Source organism: Eutrigla gurnardus, assembly GCF_963514095.1.
Source record: "Eutrigla gurnardus genome assembly, chromosome: 1".
NCBI classification, from domain to species: Eukaryota; Metazoa; Chordata; class Actinopteri; order Perciformes; family Triglidae; genus Eutrigla; species Eutrigla gurnardus.
This window is the reverse complement of record NC_139915.1, coordinates 8,848,245-8,868,785: the sequence shown is the minus strand read 5'-3', so window position 1 is coordinate 8,868,785 and position 20,541 is coordinate 8,848,245. Positions and strand designations below refer to the sequence as shown.

Sequence of the window (20,541 nt, the reverse complement as noted above, 5' to 3'; positions counted from 1 at the left end):
CTAGATTTTTGCGGGCGGTACATTTTGAAAAATTGAAAAACGATATTACGGCTGATTATTGTTTTTTCTTTTACATGAGCAAATAACTGTGATACAAACCCCATGAATTTGTTTTTAGAATAGCTGTAATGATGTTAAGTACTGAAGAGAACATTTTACAAAATAAATAGTCAATGCTCTCTGGTGGACACTCCATGTAAAGGTAACATCTTTGTCCTTGTTGTGTTTCATTACATATATACTGATATCAATATAACCACAATAAGCTGGTATTGATACTGTATATGTGCAGCAGATTCATTGGTCTACTGTACCTCCAACCACTTCATTAAATTGACTTACTTTTAACCCATGATTCTTAATGTTTTCTAAATTAAAGTCCTGTAATCCTGACTTAAATCTTTGTTTATGGAGAGAAGTATTGGAATAAAGATAGGCTACTATTGAATTTAATCCACTCAATATCAGAAAATCCAGAGGTCGTTTAACCGAAAGCAAAATAATAAGCAAACAGAAATTTGTTTAACGATTCCTCGGTTTACTCTTGGTGTTACCATATGCTGGTGGCATCACAACATCCTGGGTTCGGGTTCAGCTGTAATGTCACTTCTACATCATCTGCCTCTGTCTACTCCGCGTCTTTTTATTTATAGTTAACTGCATAATAAAATATATAAAAAGAAAAAGCAGAGAACAAAATAAAATGCAGAGTGGGTATGTTGTGTTTGCCTTCACTCCACCACCAACGGAGCTTTGTGTCGAGATGTTATCTGCCTCTGTTTGCCTGCAGCTCTTGTTTCACCTGGGGCCCCACGTGAACAAGTGCTACCAGCCTAACCACGTGACATGGACGGCAAACAGCATATGGAAGCAATACTGCTGGGACAACAACACCAGGCATTACACAAAACACTTGTGCTGCACTACTGTTCCACTAATGCCCATACCAAGTATTCAAGGCTGTGTGGTTCTGCTGTCTATATATTATGGGTTTTACACTCTGCTAAGCCGAGGGCAAAGCTGACGGAGCTGGGCTTATCAGATATGATTACAGGTATCACAGCAATGCTAAAAAAACATCCAGAGAAGCTGGTTTTCTGCAGCTGAGCACACATAGTAGCTTGCATGTATAGCTGATAGGAATGTAGTGCAAAATATTTTTTTTTATCAAAATAACTTTTCATTTGTCCCTTTTCATGATTGAACTGAGAAGAACTAATTTGACAATGCACATTTAGGTATTACAGTTAATTGTGCACAGTTGCCTTTAATTTAGCACATCCTGATTTCCTTAGATCAGAATCTTTACCAATGAAAATGAACAACGCAGTTATAAAAAAAACTATTAGATAAACTAAAGCATTTTAAGTAATAATCAAAAATATAATTAAATTGTACCTAAATAAACATATATGGCCTTGTTGCTAACTTTTAGAATGCATAAATCTTTAATTACAGTGTATCTGAGGGAATATTATGCAGACTACAGCTACAAGGCTGTGATTAGTTCTGTTGTCATGCTGTTAGTCAGTGTGTAACGTGCAAGAGCAGTAGTCTCAAGGGAAGGTCAGACTCTATGACACACTGGGACTTCTGCAGGACGACAGCATTTTAGACCAGAATGTATCTGAATCACAGCAGTTAACCCTGGAAATAGATAGAAACCTAACCTAGCTATTGTAATAGTTTTATGCAATGTCTGTCATTAATCTTCACCAACATTAATGTTTTGTCATTTTTTCCGTAAATCCAGCAACATTTAGTACAATGTATGGTAAGCCACTTGAAGAAAATGACTGCTGCCTGCAGATAATATTCAGTTATCATAAAGTAACTTGACATGTAACGTGGAAAGCCTCGTCTACAACAGGAGTAGTAAACCGAAGAAAATAATCCCTTTTTGTATTTCTATACAGGCAACACAACATTAGACATGGACAGAGAATAAATACAAATGCAATCAATTAATTTCACTCTCAAATCCCTGCATTGCAAGCATTTTTAGGATTATTGATTATATTTATGCTAACTCATGATTTTTTTCTTGAACCTCAAAAGAAAAAAAAAACCCTAAATAGTCAAAAAATAAAACATTAATTAATAGTTTTTTAAGTTATTTGATTATTATTTTTTCTTTAATATTCTTTAATTTGTCATCACTTTCATTGGTATTATGAGTGTAAATAAGCTCGATGCTTTCTCCATATCTGACTGCCATCACCAAATCCCACAACACTAATACGATAACTGTTAAATAATGCAAATCAGGCAGCACACAAAATATTACCATAACATACTGATTTGAAGTGACAGTTTGGTCTTGCAATAAATATCCATCTTCAAAAAAATACTTCTTTCCCAACATTTTAGACATGACCAGCATTATTCCAACATATTAACAACAAACACGAATAAATATTGTAATAAATCAAGCCTGCAACCATAAATGATAACCTCCCAAATGGATTTGATTAGCTCTGTGCTCGTCTACATTATCAAACAGCGTTGCTCTCGTTCACTCACCACACATGCGTGCATATGCCTGCACACAGTCTGACTCCAGCTACGGTTGACCCAGAGGGATGCTTTGCCCGTGTATGTGTCCCTCCGCATGCATGAGCAGTATGCAAGTGAGTGAATGTGGGGTGATCCTCAGCAGCTCACACTGTGGACTGAGAGCAGAGCCAACCTGGTGTGACATCTCTGAAGGCCGTGAGATAATCTACATGACACTGCCACTGATAAGAGTGGCGATATTGATTTAAAAAGCGGCAGCTCTCAAATTAGATTCCTATGTGTTCTGATGCACCTCTGTGGTAATATGAGCCCGTGGGCAGAGCTGTGGGTAGTGATCAAAGCTTTGATGGAAAACCCTACAACTCCAGCGGTCCTCGCTAAAGTCAATGCAGAGGTCTTCTGGCGTGACCTCCAGTTCCCTACCTCCCTCCATCCTCTCTCCCTGTGATAACACAGACATTCCTGAGCTCCTTCCCTGCCTTGCTGCAGGCCTCTCCCTTAATTCCAGTGGAGTGTGTGGAATGTAGGACTGGACAGCCGAGCACCCAGGCGGCTGGAGGCGAGCAGACGAGAGGAAATGAACAACATTAATAAACTCAGGTCTGTTTTTGCTCCTGGTGCTCGAAGCACCTGGATGCCCACTGCAGGATGGACTGGCACACATGCATGAACACACACTACGCACACACACAAGCAGGGAGAACATCTGCCAATACGAAGTGCAAATCTGGAGCAAGCCTATCCATATGTAGCTTTGTAGTTGGATTAATGTGTAACATGTAATATGGAAGTAAAACAGAGGGGTGGATTACAGGAAATGATGGGATCTCTTGTCTTGAACATGGAGATCAGGCAGGATCAGATGAACGGACTTCTCAGGATCTTTCTAATAAAATGTCCGGCAAGTTGTTTCATGATAACTTTTTACTTCTAAATAGTGTTTAGGAATATTTATCTGCTTTTCTTTCAAATGATAGACAGCACTGGTATCGCAATTCTAGATGCATAACCCTGAAGTTAAAAGCTTTACTCTAAGACTACACAGCTGAAGCCGCTCAAACAGAAAATCAGCAATATGAGTAAATTCCAGGAAGTGAGAGGCTAGTGTGTAAGATTCTGGTCAATTTCCCTCTGACATCTAATAGGTGTGTGACAAAAAAGAGACGGACATATCGAGTGCAGAGAGAAAAACAAAGCTGCTACAGACCAGGTGTGCAGAGCACAAAGCGAGCTCAAAAGGAAAGATTTAACAAACCTTATAATCTCAAAGAAAAGACGGAACACTCTGTTCTGGGCGGTACAGTCAGAGGCAGAGTGATGGGCTTGAAAAAAAGATAAAGGGCAAAACATATCAGAAAAAGTGATATACGGCGCTGCAGCGGAGTCCAGCTTGGAGCATAAATCTACACCACTCCTCAATGCTTCTGGAAATCAATTCTCTCCATTGGTTGCTGCTTTATTTATGGATCGCCATTAGGGATAAACCCATCAGCAGCTATGATGATTGACTTCTGTTACAGAGAGAGGTGGGGGTGCTTGGTGGGGCAGGAGGGGGTGTCCCCACATCCAACGACGGCTGCACACTTGGATCTAAACTACATTTACTTCATGAGCGAAACGAGTGCTTTTGGTACTGAGGAAGTCAAAAGCAGCTTCTGACTGTGTGTGTGTTTGTGTGTGTGTGTGTGTCCACGTGCAAGAGTGTGTCCGGCTGCCAGTCTCACTGACAAGGATGCGGCTCCTCACACAGAGCGGGGACAATCAAAAGCGACAACGTCACAGGGCTGTCACGTTGGCTGTGGCTGCACCAAAGAGTGGGGGTTTGCGGCGCTGCGACCTCTCCTTCAACCTCATCCAGCACCTGCTTGACACGTCTTCGTCTCTGCCCCGCTTCGACTCCCACCGTTCCGCGTCTACCTGTTATTGCCGCCCACCTGCTCGGCTCATTGTCTGCCTGCCAGCCTGCTTCGAGACTGTGGAGGCCAGCCAGCCTTATTAAAAGAAAACAAGCAGGAGGAATAGGGATGCAGGGATATGAGGACAGTTAATCTGCTGGCAACGTCTCCGAGGGAGCTTCCACTGAAAACAAGCCAGAAATATATACTGTCTTAGGTTGCCTCACCGAACAGTACTCCTTTATGAGGGTCATCGGTGGAAGCTAGACTTTAAACTCCACCTTTATTCCTTGCAGCCCCACTGAACTGCCATCTTAATACGGATGGCACCAGGCAGACTCAGTTTGTTTAAAAGAGGCTACGATTTGAAAAGAATGGAATGAAACAGAAAAGAAAGGAGCAGAGGATTGTTTTTGTCTTGAGTCTTAGAGCTTTGGTAGGCTCCAAGAAAAGGCGTTGACCCATGGATGACAAAATCCCTATCACCTGACTGATCAGTCATCCCCCGCTGCTCCCCTCTCCTCCCCCCTCTCTCTTATTTTTAATGAAATATCTCAAGCTAAGACTCGACACCACCTCGTAAATACAAGCAGACGTGCTGGCGAGTTCATATATCCCTTTTCTGTTGCATCGACAAGAACAAAACATCAGAACATTTTGTGCTCGTTGACCACGCAGCGCTGCTCCCTGCGCAAACATCTCTAAACACTTTCACTTCAAGGGGTCATGCTGATGCTTGGCTCCGACAACAGCATTCAGAACCAAACCAACCACAGCTGTTTATCCTAATGCTAAAAAAAGAACATTCCAACTCCTTCCCATCAGCCAATAGATAAGACATGATGAATTGTTGAAAACATTTGACAATAACACATCTTAGAAGAATATGCGCCAATTTTTTATTTCTTTTTTTTTTACTCACTGATGCTACACAGATCGGCAAATCTGCTTGGCAGTGAGTTCGGAGCCTTTCCGTAATGTCTGTTTCAGTTAATTCCATTTTCTGTCACAGAGGGTATAGTACAGGCATCTGCAGAAGATCCATCACAAGTATTACTGTAAGTGAAACATACGCAATTAGCCCACATATGGAATGAATGTGGTTGATTTTTAGGATTCAGAGACTGCAGAAATTCATATCTACTCATATGAAGGATCAAATGTCCATCAGAAGGAAGAGATTCACCTGCTTTCTCTGTCTGTTAGTGTTCAGATGTATACGTGCACAGTATAACATAGGAAATACATCCACTTGTACTGAAGAGCAAAAGCACCCCGTCTCATTCAGACAGTTAAAATGGAGACCAGAGCTGAGGAGGTCAGTGGTGTTAAGGTGGTTAATGTTGAAACTCTGCCCTCTGCAGGACAAACGCTCTCATGAACCTGTTTTTCAGACATGTTGACTGGAGAGGAGATTCAGTGCTCTTTCTTTTCCTTCAGTGGAGCAACAGCACTATTAGTGACAACACAGGTGTACTGCACAGCAGTGTAAGAGAAAAAGTAAGAGGAAATGTAAGGAAAAAACAAGGAATATAAAGTGGCATCAGATATATGTGTATTAATGCATTTGTCAAAAGCTACAACTCCCCTTGTGAGCACCCATTAGAATGAATATAGGTAAAAATATATAAAATGAATAAGAATATAATAAAACACCATAATACTCTAGAATAATACAATATAATATGTCTTCATAGTTTGTGGATACTGATTAAAAATAGTAGATGGTGTGTTGAGTCCCATGACAACATTTACAATTAAATCTTTTTTTATCACAGTACAGTCATATCACTTTGTTTACAGCTAAAATAAACATGTTTACGTGTGCAGTCGGGCTGCAAGGTGGAGTAGTGGGTAGCACTGTCGCCTCACAGCGAGAGGGTCCCGGGTTCAATTCCTGGGTCAGGCTCGGGTCCAGGTTCCTTCTGTGTGGAGTTTGCATGTTCTCCCCGTGTAAGCGTGGGTTCTCTGGGTTCTCCGGCTTCCTCCCACAGTCCAAAGACATGCAGGATGGGGATAGGTAAATTGGTGACTCTAAATTGCCCGTAGGTGTGAATGTGAGTGTGAATGGTTGTTTGTCTCTACATGTCGGCCCTGTGATAGACTGGTTACCTGTCCAGGGTGAACCCTGCCTTCACCCAATGTCAGCTGGGATCGGCTCCAGCCCCCCCGCGACCCTGAATACAGGATAAGCGGTAGACAATGGATGGATGGATGGATGGATGGATGGACGGACGTGTGTAGTCAGTGATGCTAATCACAAACACTTTTGTTAAATTCAGCAAATATCTCCTCATGGCCTGCTAGCTGTCCTTTCTGTGTGCACGAAAAGAAATCTGGTGTTCATACATCTAAAAACAGGAAACAAACAAAGCGTCTCAGAGCGAGACACACAACTATTCCAGCCAACCAGCAACAGGGGGCATTAGTGCTTGTGTACAGCGTGGGAAAGGCCGTGGATGTATAAAGAGAAAGACAGTGGGACGGGAAATATGAATATTTGTTTGGGTGTTGAGTCAAAAATCTTTCTCCAGAATCGCTGCCTCAACCTGTAAGTGTGCAGTACCTATTACAGGAAATGCATTCACATCAAAACATTTATCTAAGCAAATCTAAATGATGCATGTGTTTATGATGAATGCATACATCTCCTGTAAGTAAAAACTTGAATGATTTAAAGTAATGATTCAAACGGCTCCATGCCTTCTAAATCTGCAGCTAATTTACTGCTAGACGAGACATTTAACCCCAAAGGCAGCAGAGGTCACTTTGTGTGTCTGTGCTGTGGAAGTCAATCAGCAAAGAACACTGACTCATTTTTCACACACACACACACACACACACACACACACACACACACACACACACACACACACACACACACACACACACACACACACACACACACACACACACACACACACACACACACACACACTCTTCCCTCATGTATTTAAATGAAATGTGCAGCAACAGTTGTTGTCTTACTTCGGATATGACGGGTGGTCTGAAAATGTGCAGCTATTTGTGTCACAAACATACAAAATCCGACCCGAAACAACTGGTCAGTTTCTTGAAAATAGGTCCCATCCAAGGTACTCAGCAGAAGCACAGAGCCTTTTCTGCCTTACTTAATGGACTTGGGCGTAGGGGCCATCAAAACTGTGAGCAGAGTACATCCCTCAGCAGGTAGCATCCTGAAATAGCAACCTTGATCCTAATGGTGCACAGCGTTGCCCCTGGCTTCTGACAAATCTATCCTGAGAGCCCCCCTGTCCCCGACAGACACGCGCATGTGGTGACAGACAGAAAGACACACACTGTATCTCCATGCAGTCATTGGGTCTTATTAACCCATTATTTTTTCCCCCCTTTTCTTTCTTCATTTGATCTTATAAACACTAAAGTGGAATCTGGGGTGCTGCTTCATGAGCTCCTGAAGACAGACTTTTGATAGTGATGTATGGTCACTTCTAATGTTTCATTAGATGATGAATATTGGAGATAGTTAAAAAAAACACTTGACAAATGCACTTGACTGATGGTTAATGGAAATTAATGATCACTTATCAACAAGAGAAGATCAAATAGATGAGAGGGCATTGGTTACAGCATTTTGTGTCTATATTCTTTATCAGTTAATGAAGAAATATATTCTCAGGTATTTGCCGTTTGACTCCTGCATTGATTGTCAATTGCAGCCTGTGGTTTAGGTACAAAGATTCATTTGTTTCATGTTGTGAACTTAATGGCTGAAATCTTGCTCCTTAAATGAACTCAGTGTTTACAGAGTGTGTACTGCTTTCTTTTACACCCCTTCTCTCTGTTGATACAAATGCTGAACTGACCTTTTAACAGCGAGACACACTAAATCAGAATCAGAATCAGCTCCGTTTGGCCAAGTATGCCTGCACATAAAACTCATTTAACTCCATGTTTACGCATCTCTCACAATATTTGTAAAAATGTACAAAAAATAAAAGTGAAAGCTAGGATAATAAATCATGTCTATAAATTAAATGAGAATAAATAAGAAATAAAATGTATATATAAGTGTTCTGTACGTTGTAAACAAAACAAATAGTACAAATAAATAAACACTGAATAATATACACCAACTGGATGATTGTGTACAGTATGCACATATATATAACATGAATCATATTTCACAAACATAACACACTTATACCATTGATAATCTTGTGTGCTGAATTAAGACAACAAAATAACTTAATAACAGATTTAAACTTAATATAAGCATTATTGGAAATGAAAATAATAATAATAATAATAATAATAATAATAATAATAATAATAATAATAATAATAATAATAATAATAATAATAATACTTAATACCAATAGTATTGCTGAAATAAAAAGATAAACTTTGACACATCCATACACTACAAACTGCTCATTCACATCACCTCTTTGACTATAACCCTAACCCCCCCAATAGCCAGGGTGAAGTAATTGTGTTGCCATGGAAACAGAGGAGAGGGCCTAAATTCTGAGCTGCTGAGAATCAATCTCATCTCATTAGACGAGGCTGCTGCTCTGCTGCTGCCGCCACCGCGTGGAAGATGAATGCCCAAAGTCATAAATTAACCCAATCTTCACATCTTACCACATCATATGCATGAGCCAACGTCTGTAATGTTCACAACTGACACAACAAGGTTTCCGTCACAGTGCGCAGCCAAAAAAAAAAAGAAGATAAATAAAAAACACTCCACACTACAAGGTGTTGTAATTGCTTTTAAGTGTGATAAATTATTCAGAGCAAAACATTTCAGTGCCAGAAATGGAGCTGGGACCAAAACAGGGATGGATGTGAGAGCAAAGCTAAAATTACATCAAAACACCAGAGCTGCTGAAAGTCACTGAGGAAACACTGTCAGTCACTGACACTGAAAATGTCTGCCAAATGTCTAATAGGAGCATTACTTGCTGCTATAAATAAAATAAAGCTTTTCCGACACAAGCACCTTGAGCCGATGAGAAGCATATAAATGGTATACTGCATATCATGGGAAAGCATCACAGGGCTACAGTATGTATGACACTGTTGGGTCAGCTGGTCTGATTTGATCAATAAAATTAATTCCACCCCTCCGTTAAGTAAACATCGCAGGGCAAGTACGGCGCTTATGTTATTTATTCAATATTGACAGCTGGCTTTGTGGTAGTGAGCAAAATTGAGCATTAATATACTGTAAACAAACATGTAAACAAAGAGCCTGAAGGTGAGAACAATAGGTCATCTTTAACCAGCTGTGGCACATTAAGTCAATACTACAGAGCAGGGAAGGGGGGCGAGCTTGTGGCCACGTGAGCAAAATAACACCAATACTTTCCTCCAATCAATCTTCCCGTCATTCTGCTCTCTTTTAATTTTCCGTCCCTCGAACTCCCATTGTATCCTTTGTCATCTTATCTGCTGGTGGCCTCCATGCCTCCTCTCTGCTCCCCTCCGTCCTGCTCTTCTTCTGTCCCTGTTTGAGAAACGCTGACCTGCAGACTCCCTAATGTGACCAATCAATATCACACAGAGGACAGCAGACCACCGGACATACTAATATGAAGACACACTTCCTGCAATGTATGCAGCCGGTCATCCCTTTAGCTGTAATCTAACACACACACACACACACACACACACACACACACACACAACCTACAATCGAGAGTGACTGATTGATTAGTTTAATTTAATCTCATGTGAACGATTCCATATGACCCCGTGTAAAATAAGGCTTTCTCACTTACAGGCTGCTGCTGTGGATGTCATAGATCATTGCTTCATCTATCTATAGGACCAACATTGATCCAGCATGCCCTTCCTGCCTGACATTACAGATGCATAGTGATGAGCTAACATGAGGGGCAGGGAGCAGAGGGCTGCGTGGCTCCAAACAGCTAATGAATCACTGCAATCAAAATCAAAGCCGTAGGGACCCTGAAAGTTACAGCCTATAGATTTGCTGCTGGTTAATGGTGAATTTGTTTAACGAGAAGCTTCATGGACAATCATGAACCCGTGGATGTAATCAATCACTATGAGATGGAAATGTAACATAAACTGACAGGTGGAAAGTACACAGTGTTTAATTTACTTTGCTATTCCTATACTTATGATTCCCGTTATTATAGTAGACGTAGCAGTTGGTGGTGGAAGAAATACTAAGTTTATTTAACTCATTAAACTGCTTCACAGTATATGCTATTGGGTTTAATGATGTATCATATTTTTATAAACTTGTCGGACAGTATGTTTTGAAGAAAAGTAAATAGTAACAGTAATAGCTATTAGACAAAAGTGTTATATATAACATTTATAATATATATAATATTTTCTTCTGAAGTAGAACGTTGTATAAAACGGAAACAATCAAGTAAAGAACAAGTACTTCAAAACTGCACTGAAGTAGTAGTAGTAGGTGTAGCAGTAGCATCAGAAGTTGTAGTAGTAGTGCAGCATTTTGTTTCCAGCAAAACTGTGACAACAAAGTAACTGTGAAATTAAATTATACATAGAAATGAATCTCCCTAATATTTGTTGTTAGTAAAAGTGGTAGAGCGGCATTTCTCAATATGTTATTATTATTACCTCCGCGACGGAGGTTATGTTTTTGGTTCAGTTTGTTTGTTTCTTGGTCCGTTTGCCTGTTTGTTATTCTTAGAATATCATACTGGGAAACACAAAATACCTCTACACTGTATATGCAGATATGTAACCGCCCAATACCATCACACACACACACACACACACACACACACACACACACACACACATAAGAATGATGTGTCATTCAGTTCATTCCGTTTTCTGACTTCTTCTGTTCAACACTGGCACTCCTGTGATTATTAAATCAATACTGAAAACATACATATCACATGCAACATGCCTGTCTTTTGATTCTTATATCACATTCAATAATAGATGTAGTAGTGCTGCCTCTAGAGGAAGGTAAAGGAAGTGCAGAGCTGTGGTCTTAGCCAGATACTGCCCGCTGACATCATGTGCAGCTTTCTCTTTATTGCATCATATATCTACAGAAGTTATATCCATGGTGTCACTGTGTGTGTGTGTGTGTGTGTGTGTGTGTGTGTGTGTGTGTGTGTGTGTGTGTGTACGTGTGTATATCCTTCAAAGAAGCTGGTCCACAAATTTAACTTAGAACTCATACATTCAGCAGCTTTTGGCTGATGCCATGGTGTTAATTTCCCACATGATGAGTACGATGATCCTTGAAGCTCTAGAAGCTTAGCGCTGCTGTGGATTTAATAATTTGTTCAGAAATAACTACTGTTGCTGCTGTAACACCACATCCTGTCCAGGACACACACGAAAAAGGTACAGGCACACATACGTAACCATGGACAATTTTCAGTGGCCTGCTTCAACTCAGGTAAGATGAACGACTTGCACGTGGAATACAATGATGGCCAGTAGTGCCTTGGGAACATGGGACGAAGAGAATTATTTATAAGGTGTCTGCTGAGCCTCCTGTCTATCCAGGGAAAATATATTCAACTAATCGGAACATCCTGCCCCTTGCTGTCAAACTATTCTCTCATCTCTCATATGGCCATCCATGTCATAACCTCCACTCCTCCTTCACATTCATCACTCCATTTTGTAATATCTCTTCCCTACTCTCTCTGTCAGTTGTGTTTGAGTGTTAGCCATCTTTGAGCCTGCACCCATCAGCCCAGCAGAGACCTGAGAGGTCTGCCTCAACACGTGATGAAGTGTGTAACACTACGCTGAAAACGTCTACAAGCTGGGTGCAGCAAATGCAACTCAACGTAAAAATGACTTATGCTGCTGTTTTTATAAGACTCATTTTTACACACGCACTATTTCACAAGATGCCATGGTAGTTTTTACGCCCGCTCCCATCCTAATGTTTAAGGAGCATGACCACTGATATGTTTTCAGTGGACGTATTGCAGTTGAAATATCACCATTTACACTCACACTAAATAGTATAGATTTTACTCAGTTCAATTCTTTTGGTAAGACTTTAATTCTGGATTTAAGAATTAGCAGGATATCCAGCTGTGGTTCATAAAAAAGAAAATTTTGGTCAGACATTTTTTGTGCCATCATTTAAATTCTTTCCCCTTTTTTCCGCTTTTTATTCGTCTAATTTTCCTTTCTTTCAAGGTCTTCAGGTATTCCTGCACTCCTGCCTATATCTAATTAGATGCGTTGGTAATAACATGCAACATGTGTTGTGTATATAGTACACAACATAGTAGAGTTATGTTTGAACAGGGTTTTTTGTTGTGCATGTGCACATCAATGCCTATGTGTGCATGCAAAAAGGGTCATGTCTAGCCGTTGTGTTTTTTCCAGTAGATGTATGCGTGTTAATAAATATGTATACTGGAGATACACATCTGTATATGATATTAATTTTATTTTTTGCCCATTATTGGGCGTGGTGGGGTCAGAGCGAGGGATTTGAGGAACGAGTAAGAGACATCATGCAGTTGTGGTCACATCATTGTGCAGTTCAGTCTTTCAACTTGCTTACATAGTGAAATGTTATGCATCCATCTGTGTATATATTCATCTACTCAATAAATAAATATCTAAATAAATAAAAAAAGACTGCATTCGGATAAAGAAGCTACAATTCACTCTTGTTTACTTTGAGACTGACTGGTAACCTCCACTAGTGTACTCACAAGGAAAGCGTGCCATATTAGCATCGAAGATGCGTGGCCTGCTTATATGACCTGACTGAGCTGGGTCAGGCGATTCTGGCACTTAGTCAGATTCAGACTATTAGTCTGTGATCACAGTAATACCTAAGGAGCAGCCTCAGCTGTTTTATTGAAATGCTTTAAAGGATCTATGTTTATGTTTCATGACAGGAGACCTTGTATGCAATAATGTTACTCTCTCAGACCTAAAGGAAGAGTTTTTGTGAGTTTGTTTTTTATTCACATTAGACAAATGATAGACAGTACCACCAATACAGCCACACACTATATGGAATTCCATTTAAGCCAATATAAATGAATAAAGACATTAATAAATGTACTGTTCTGGTGCTCTTACTTTGGTCTGATTCTGTGAGATAAGCACGCCCCACTCATTGAATATAATAGATTGAAATAAAAGTATCTGTGAAATAAATGTGGCATCATTAAATAAAAGTCAGCTGAAATTAATAAATGTGAAGATAAAACTCACAATGTGTCACAACTGCAAATACAAAATAAGCCAAAGGGGGAACAACTTTGAAAACATTTGTGATCAAACACTTCTTATATTGTGACTGACTTGTCAGCTCGAAGCTTAAAAACAACAGGGAGGCTGTATTGACTTGCATTATGGTGCCTTCAAATGTTCTCTTGTAAGATTCAGTCTTTGGTGAGAATCTTGAATAGATACAGTTGGTTGATGGAGATATTTTCACAGCCAGAGATATTATAACCTATAAACTAGTGTAACATGGTGACATCACTATATTGGATAGCTCACAAGTGGTCATAGCTTCATGAATACAAAGAAATATGGAGGTGTGGAGAGATTCAAAACAGCCTCACCCACGTCGTTAAATCGGGAGGTGCCGAGTAAGGAGGCCATCAATATATTAGACCACAACCACATCCTAGGAAATGTAAACACATTTTTATCAGCTGAAATCCAAGCACACACCTCCTATGCTATTGCTCTGCTAGCTACCTGTCAAGTCTGTTTGTATGTGATGGGTGTGGTTAGCTATTCAGCTCAAATGACGTGATTGGATTAATGTATCCGCTCCCGAGTTCAAGATGAGTCACAAAAGACACATATTTTGCAAATAACAAGAGTTCAATAAACAACTACATGGACCTCCACCAAGTCCAATCTGCTCCAAAATGTAACGGGTACTTCCTTGGTCCTTGCTACACCCTTCCATTATGTTTCATGAAAATCCAGCAAGTAGTTCTTCCATAATCCTACTGAGGTCCAACAGGGACTATGTGTCTATATCATTTTTACCAAACCTTTAACATGTAGGTGGCAGATAAGATAAATTCACATCTGAACAGGTCTCTGGATGTAGAGTTGGGCCGATTTCCAGTTTCACCGATCCGGTGTACGGAGCTAAACCGGTTTGATCTATGCAAAGTGGTTGAACCGGCATTTATCCTTATGACACGTTCTGGAAAATTAAAAACATCAGTGACCTGTGCCGACGGCGTCACGGCACTAAATCCAACATGAACTGCATTAGTAACAAGCAGCAATAATGACAAGTGATTAACATAATAGTGTTTATTCATAAACGGAGCTGCCGCGAGTATCTGAGGCGGGTGGCAAGACAGAGATCACATTTCAGTCGAGGTGGGAGGGGGGAGATGCCACGTCGTATCTTGTTTACTTACGTGGCGACGCACCACCGGAGCATTTAACGAGCTGAGAATGTAGATCCGAAGAAGATACAAAGCCGGTAGTTTCTCATACGAGGCCACCATTGTATCATCAGCATGTAGGCCTATAAGATGCACAGCAAGTTTGCTTGCGGTTGAAGAGTCATGTAAATATGTAAGAAAAGCAAAAATGCACCTTTCATAGTTGTTTAGAATCCTCGAGCAAATTGAATTTTTTCGATGCTCATTTAATATGTCATACGGCTAGGAGGCGGCGTCACGGCGTCTCTGGTTCTGCAAAGCCGGGTTGCTTTGTAAAAAGATACACTGTTGCTGCGTTACGCCACAAAGCAGGCATATTTTTTGACTCTCCTTTCCGCGATTACTTACAAACTTCTGTGTAAAATAGCATAATGTTTCAATCAGGAGGGGCTGCTGTGGCAAGTGAGACACCTAGTGGTAAAGGTCGGCATAGTGGTTCTGTCCAGTGTTTGCCTTAATATCAGACCGGTTAATACATTTTTAAACTGGCCCAAGCCTATCTGGATGCGCAATAGTCTATTTTGTCATTTGGGTATGATAACTCGTTGAAAAGAGTGAGATTTTACATTTGAAAATGAGCAGTATTCACCTTTAATGGAGGTTCCATAAATTGGATTTGTTGGTGACCGGGTCTATGACACACGGTGGATAGAAACTAATCCTAACCTTCACTTGAAACCTTTCCGTGTATACTCTAGACACAAACTAGAGCTCTGTCTCATAGATCTCACCAAAACAGCATGTACTTTCAGCTCAAGGACTCAAAATATCAGGTCACACTACAGCAACACACACACACACACACACACACACACACACAAACACACACACACACACACACACACACACACACACACACAATGACATCGTTGTACGGTATCAATCCTCCACAGTGAAGAACACATTGGCAGCTACTTTGCATTAGAAGACAAATAGAGGAGCCATCGGCCTCTATTGAATAAATAATAGCTGAGTCCCAGGTGAGTTCACCCAGTTTAACCACAGATTTCAGATTCTCTTCTGCACGGCCTTCACTGTGTTGTTTTTTATTCACACAAAAATAGCTCCAAGTGAAAGAAAGAAAACACTGCATTATGTAGAAGATAATTTCGTCCATCTATTATTCATGCTTCAGACTTACACCCATGCACATCCCGCGATGGTCCACAGCAGTGTAAGAGAAGGGAAGCTAATGTATTTGTGTAACATGCTCCGAGCGTCCCATACTGTTGCATGGAGTGAGAGCTCAGCAAGATGAAATGGATACGGAGGTCTTTTTTTAGTCTGCATCTTTAATATTGTTCATGGGAAAGGAGAGGTGCAGCGATGCCCGACAGTCGCATGCAAAGTGTCACCTCAGCTGAATAATGTATGGGATATAACGTGTTCCGTATGCACTGTGATTTGCTGTTGGTATATATACTGTTTTAATTGGGAGAGAGGAATGTTGAAAAGACTGTGAGGATGGAGGTTTGCGTCTGAAATCATTCCCATGTTCTCTGGAGGCTGTGTTTGAAGACTGTCCTTGTTGATGGCCTTTAAAGATAAAACTGTGAAGCATCACTATGACACTTTCTCCAACGCTTGCTTGTCTACAGTGATGCCTGAAATACTTCCTGCTGGGTTCACATCAGTGTCAGCGTCAGTGAGGCTTGTACCAAAGCAAATAACAGTTAAAGAGGATGCAAGATAGATTTGAAATGCCAAAATTATCTTATTTTCAGCTATGGCAAAACAATTAAATACAATTCATTGTTTTGCATAAGGAAATACGTAATAGTGATTTTTTTTTATTTTTATAATTTTGTGTTTTAATGAGTAGGAAAGGTACATGTGTTACTAATCACATTAATGCTAATAACAGTGAGCAAGCAATACCAGAACCCTGAAAATGAAGCAGCTAATGGTATAAAGCAATTGCAAATGTCTATTTACACATGTGCTTCTCTTACTGTAACATGTCAAAATGTCTTCTGTGAAAAAGACCTGAAAATGGTTTTGTTGCAAATCGTATCGTATTATTGTTACAGAGAGCGGTGAGTCTTTCTGTAGATATACAGTCGCCTCACATCAAGAGAGGTAGAAAACAGGTCCCTTGTTAGTTGTAGTGTAAATGCCAGAAACTTCAAAAAATATTGTTAAATTGTTTTGAGCTTACGTAACTCCTGAAAAGTGGAGCTTACATTGTCACTCTGTGAAGCTACGCAGCTACAGGGAGCTAAAATCCCATCACAAATATCTGCAAATATCTTGTCCTATGTTCTCCTTTGAGAAAAATATCAGAACTCAAAAGGGAAATTATATTTTGGGGGGGTTTCATGATGGTGCCCCATAGATATACAAAGAAAAATGGATACAGTGACAGAGGTCACATTGGCCTTTTTAACCGCTAAATCCTGCTCCGTTCAACCTTGACTGTAAAGTGGATGTTTGTGCCAAATTTGAAGAAATTAGCTTCAGGCATTCTCAAAATATCACAAGAATGGGACGGATGTTAGGTCACAGTCGCCTTGACCCTGTGGCACCAAAATATACTCAGTTCATCTCATTCGTCTAGGTCGACGTTTGTGCCAAATTGAAGACATTTTCTTCAAGCGTTTCTCAGTTATCGCTTTCATGTGAATGGACCGGACGTACGAACAGAGGGACGGACAAACCGAAACCATAATGTCTCCGGTCCCCAGCGTGGAAGCATAAAATTAAAAATACATTTAAAAACAGGTTGACATAATTATTTTACTACAAAAAGAGATGACTAATTGTCGTCTCAGTTAGAATTCAAACATGCTGCTTCATCAGGAGTGTGTGGATGTCATTTGATCAGATTGGATTGACAGTAACATGAACAGACAGCTCCACCGTCACCACAGTCAGTATATTTTGAAATATCCCAAATTGTTCTAACTTTGGCAGAAAACAGTTCCTGTAGGACCACATCACAATCTGATTGATTGACTATGTTTTTTAGGGTTTGTAATAATCACATCTGTAATGGCAATAGTCGACCAAATATTTTCTCCAAATTGTTCAGCTCTATTTTCCCTGTTAACAGCTGTTGGACAAAGCATCCCCCACTCGACTCAAAGTGCATCATCACTGCTACAAGCTTTGTGGTTTTGGGGATGAAATAAAAGCAGTCCAATCTAACTTCTATTCACCATCTGCCTCTACAGCTCCTTTGCAAACCACCACTGCTCTTACTTCAACAACGTCAGCAAAGGTATGAAAATAAAACTTTGATTCAGGCCAGACGTCTCACAGGATCATGGGGCAGAGTGCTCAAGGCTGTTCTAAAAATCTGTGAGATATTTTCCTCTTCTGTCTCAAAATTAGAAACTGACAGGAATCTTGATGCCAGCAGTCAATCAAACTGTCAAAAACATGTACGTCTTCTTTGACTTTGATTGAGAGACGGTTCATCCAATCACCTGACCAGTATTTCTTTAGAGTGCCTGCCATTTTCCAAAGCATTTCCAATGATGAGTTCACGGATTTGTTTCTGTGTAACAAACTCTCTGGTGGATCAGGTTAATGCCGTGTCATTCCTGACTGTCAACCTCACACTATGACTCACTCCTAGAACCCTCCAACATATCAATAATGGGTTAACCTGTGTGAACGGTAACTATAACAAGTCCCGCTCGTTCTCTGACAACAGACCAGCTGCCGTAGAGGGAAAGAATAATGAGTCCTTACACAGGCACACCAGGCGGCTCTCAATTAAGGCCTGCTCAAACACTGATCACCCAATGAGCACACACACCCACACACACTGCAGACTGTCAACAAGGAGAGGAATGACGGGGCAGATGAGGACACGTCACACTGTGAACATTTATTAAAGGAGACATCTACAGAGAGCCAAGTTATTAAGAAAGTAGTAGGGGTTCATTCAGTAGTGCTGAGCAGAAGAGAGATTTATCTGTATTTGTGTGTTCACTGTGGTCCCATGCCACCAAAAAAAAAAAACAGCCTTACCAAGCATGCATTAGTAGCAGGTTGGCATGATTTTACATCATAAACCGTTGGTCGCTTTCCCAAAAGCCACATCACTCATAAACACACACAAACACACAGGTACACACACACACACACACACACAAGCAAAGTACGCATGAGTTGACCGGTGGAGAGAGTGGGCCAAACGCAGTTCTCAGCTCAATGGACAATCCCAGAGTTAGTAAGCGTTTTTAGGTCCAAGCAGCTTACCCAATCATTTATCAGATTAATACTTTTCATGAGAATAAACCAGTCATAGAGAGAGACATATGGAATGTGTTAAACTGTGCTCATCTGAAAATCAAAGAAATATTGCATAACCAAAGGTCACACTGTGTGTGTGTGTGTGTGTGTGTGTGTGTGTGTGTGTGTGTGTGTGTGTGTGTGTATATGTGTGAGAATTAGTGCTGCAGCTTGTGTAAATGTTAAATCTGAATTACACCATTCTCAGAAAAAAATGTGTTTGGACTTCTCAGACTTTTATTCTCCCTTGAAATCAGAGTAAATGTTATTTACTCAATGTAATCACGGCTTCTATTTAATGCAGGGCCATTAAATACCATTGCTGCAGGAATACAAATAAACCCAATGATGTTTACAAGCACACATTTTCCCAGCACCCTCCTCTGAGGAAGTCCTGTTTGTTGTTGTTGATGTAAATCAATGGGTCCAATCAATAAATGGTCTTCAACACACCATGTTTCCATTAAAAGACAGCACACAAACTAAAATGGAAAATCACAGTTTTTGATAATTGAATAATTGTTGAGTATGTTTATAAGCCTTTTAATGTCGAATAATTGCCATCTCCAGCTTCTGAAGTTTGGAGGGTCCGTGCACTCCTCCTATTTGCGTGCATGTTAAGTAGGTGTGACCAGTAATGAGTGGGCCTTACATTGGAGTCGAGCAGATCCATGCTGTCCAGGCTCTTGCTGCGGTGAATGCGGCCTTTGATGCGACGCAGAGAAGGTTTACCCTGGCTCATGGGCAACGAGAGGGTGGAGGTGGCAGGCATTGCCATAGCACCAGCGCCACCCATAGCACCTGTAGGCCCATCTGAACACCCAGGAGCACCTGAGGGGGATGTTTCTCCATCTTGGGCCGGCACCCTGCCACAGAACAGTCAGAGAAACAAAGACGATATCAGAAATAATGCAGGCACAAAACTTTTGGTCGGCAAAGCAGAATAATAGACGATTCTCAGTGATAGGCAACATTGAACGTCATCATTTCTTTCAAAAACTGCCACAGAAAAAAAATGTCCTAAGTCAAGGAAGCAGGTTGCTTTGCAAACGTATCTATTAACCCAATCTATTAGTAAAACCATGTTACTGCAGAAGGTGGATAATAAAAAGGGTATTTAAAGCTACATCAGTGTTGTTTCCAGCAGAAGCAGGGTGGTGTTTTCAACTGTTTTTAGTGTTAGTATTTTGCTGCTAAAGAGACAGATATTTTCCTTAGAAGTTGGTGGAGGCCAAAAACTGACTTCAAAGGTCATGCAGCCTGACTTTGAATTAATGCTGCTCTGTGTCTGCTGGATAATTCCATAACAATGCCCTCACAAAAGTGACCAGAAAAAAGAAGATTTAAGTGCATGTAAATGTATTTTGTGTCACCTCAAGGCACCAGTTACATTTCAACTGAAGCTTTACTTGGTAAAACAAACACATCTGGGACATCCGCATGTGGGCTCAAGTCTTGAATGTTTC

The 20,541-nt window shown here is 40.5% G+C and overlaps 1 protein-coding gene across 11 annotated transcripts in view; it reads right to left on the bottom strand.

Moving 5' to 3' along the window:
- Positions 1 to 20,541, bottom strand: part of tjp1a (tight junction protein 1a) — a 94,486-nt gene that overhangs the window by 62,424 nt on the left and 11,521 nt on the right. For all 11 annotated transcript variants that reach the window (XM_084008933.1, XM_084008941.1, XM_084008942.1 and 8 more), the window contains exon 2: positions 19,728 to 19,941. In XM_084008933.1, the coding sequence (XP_083865059.1) occupies positions 19,728 to 19,941 (214 nt within the window). The remainder of the gene's footprint in view (positions 1 to 19,727; positions 19,942 to 20,541) is intronic.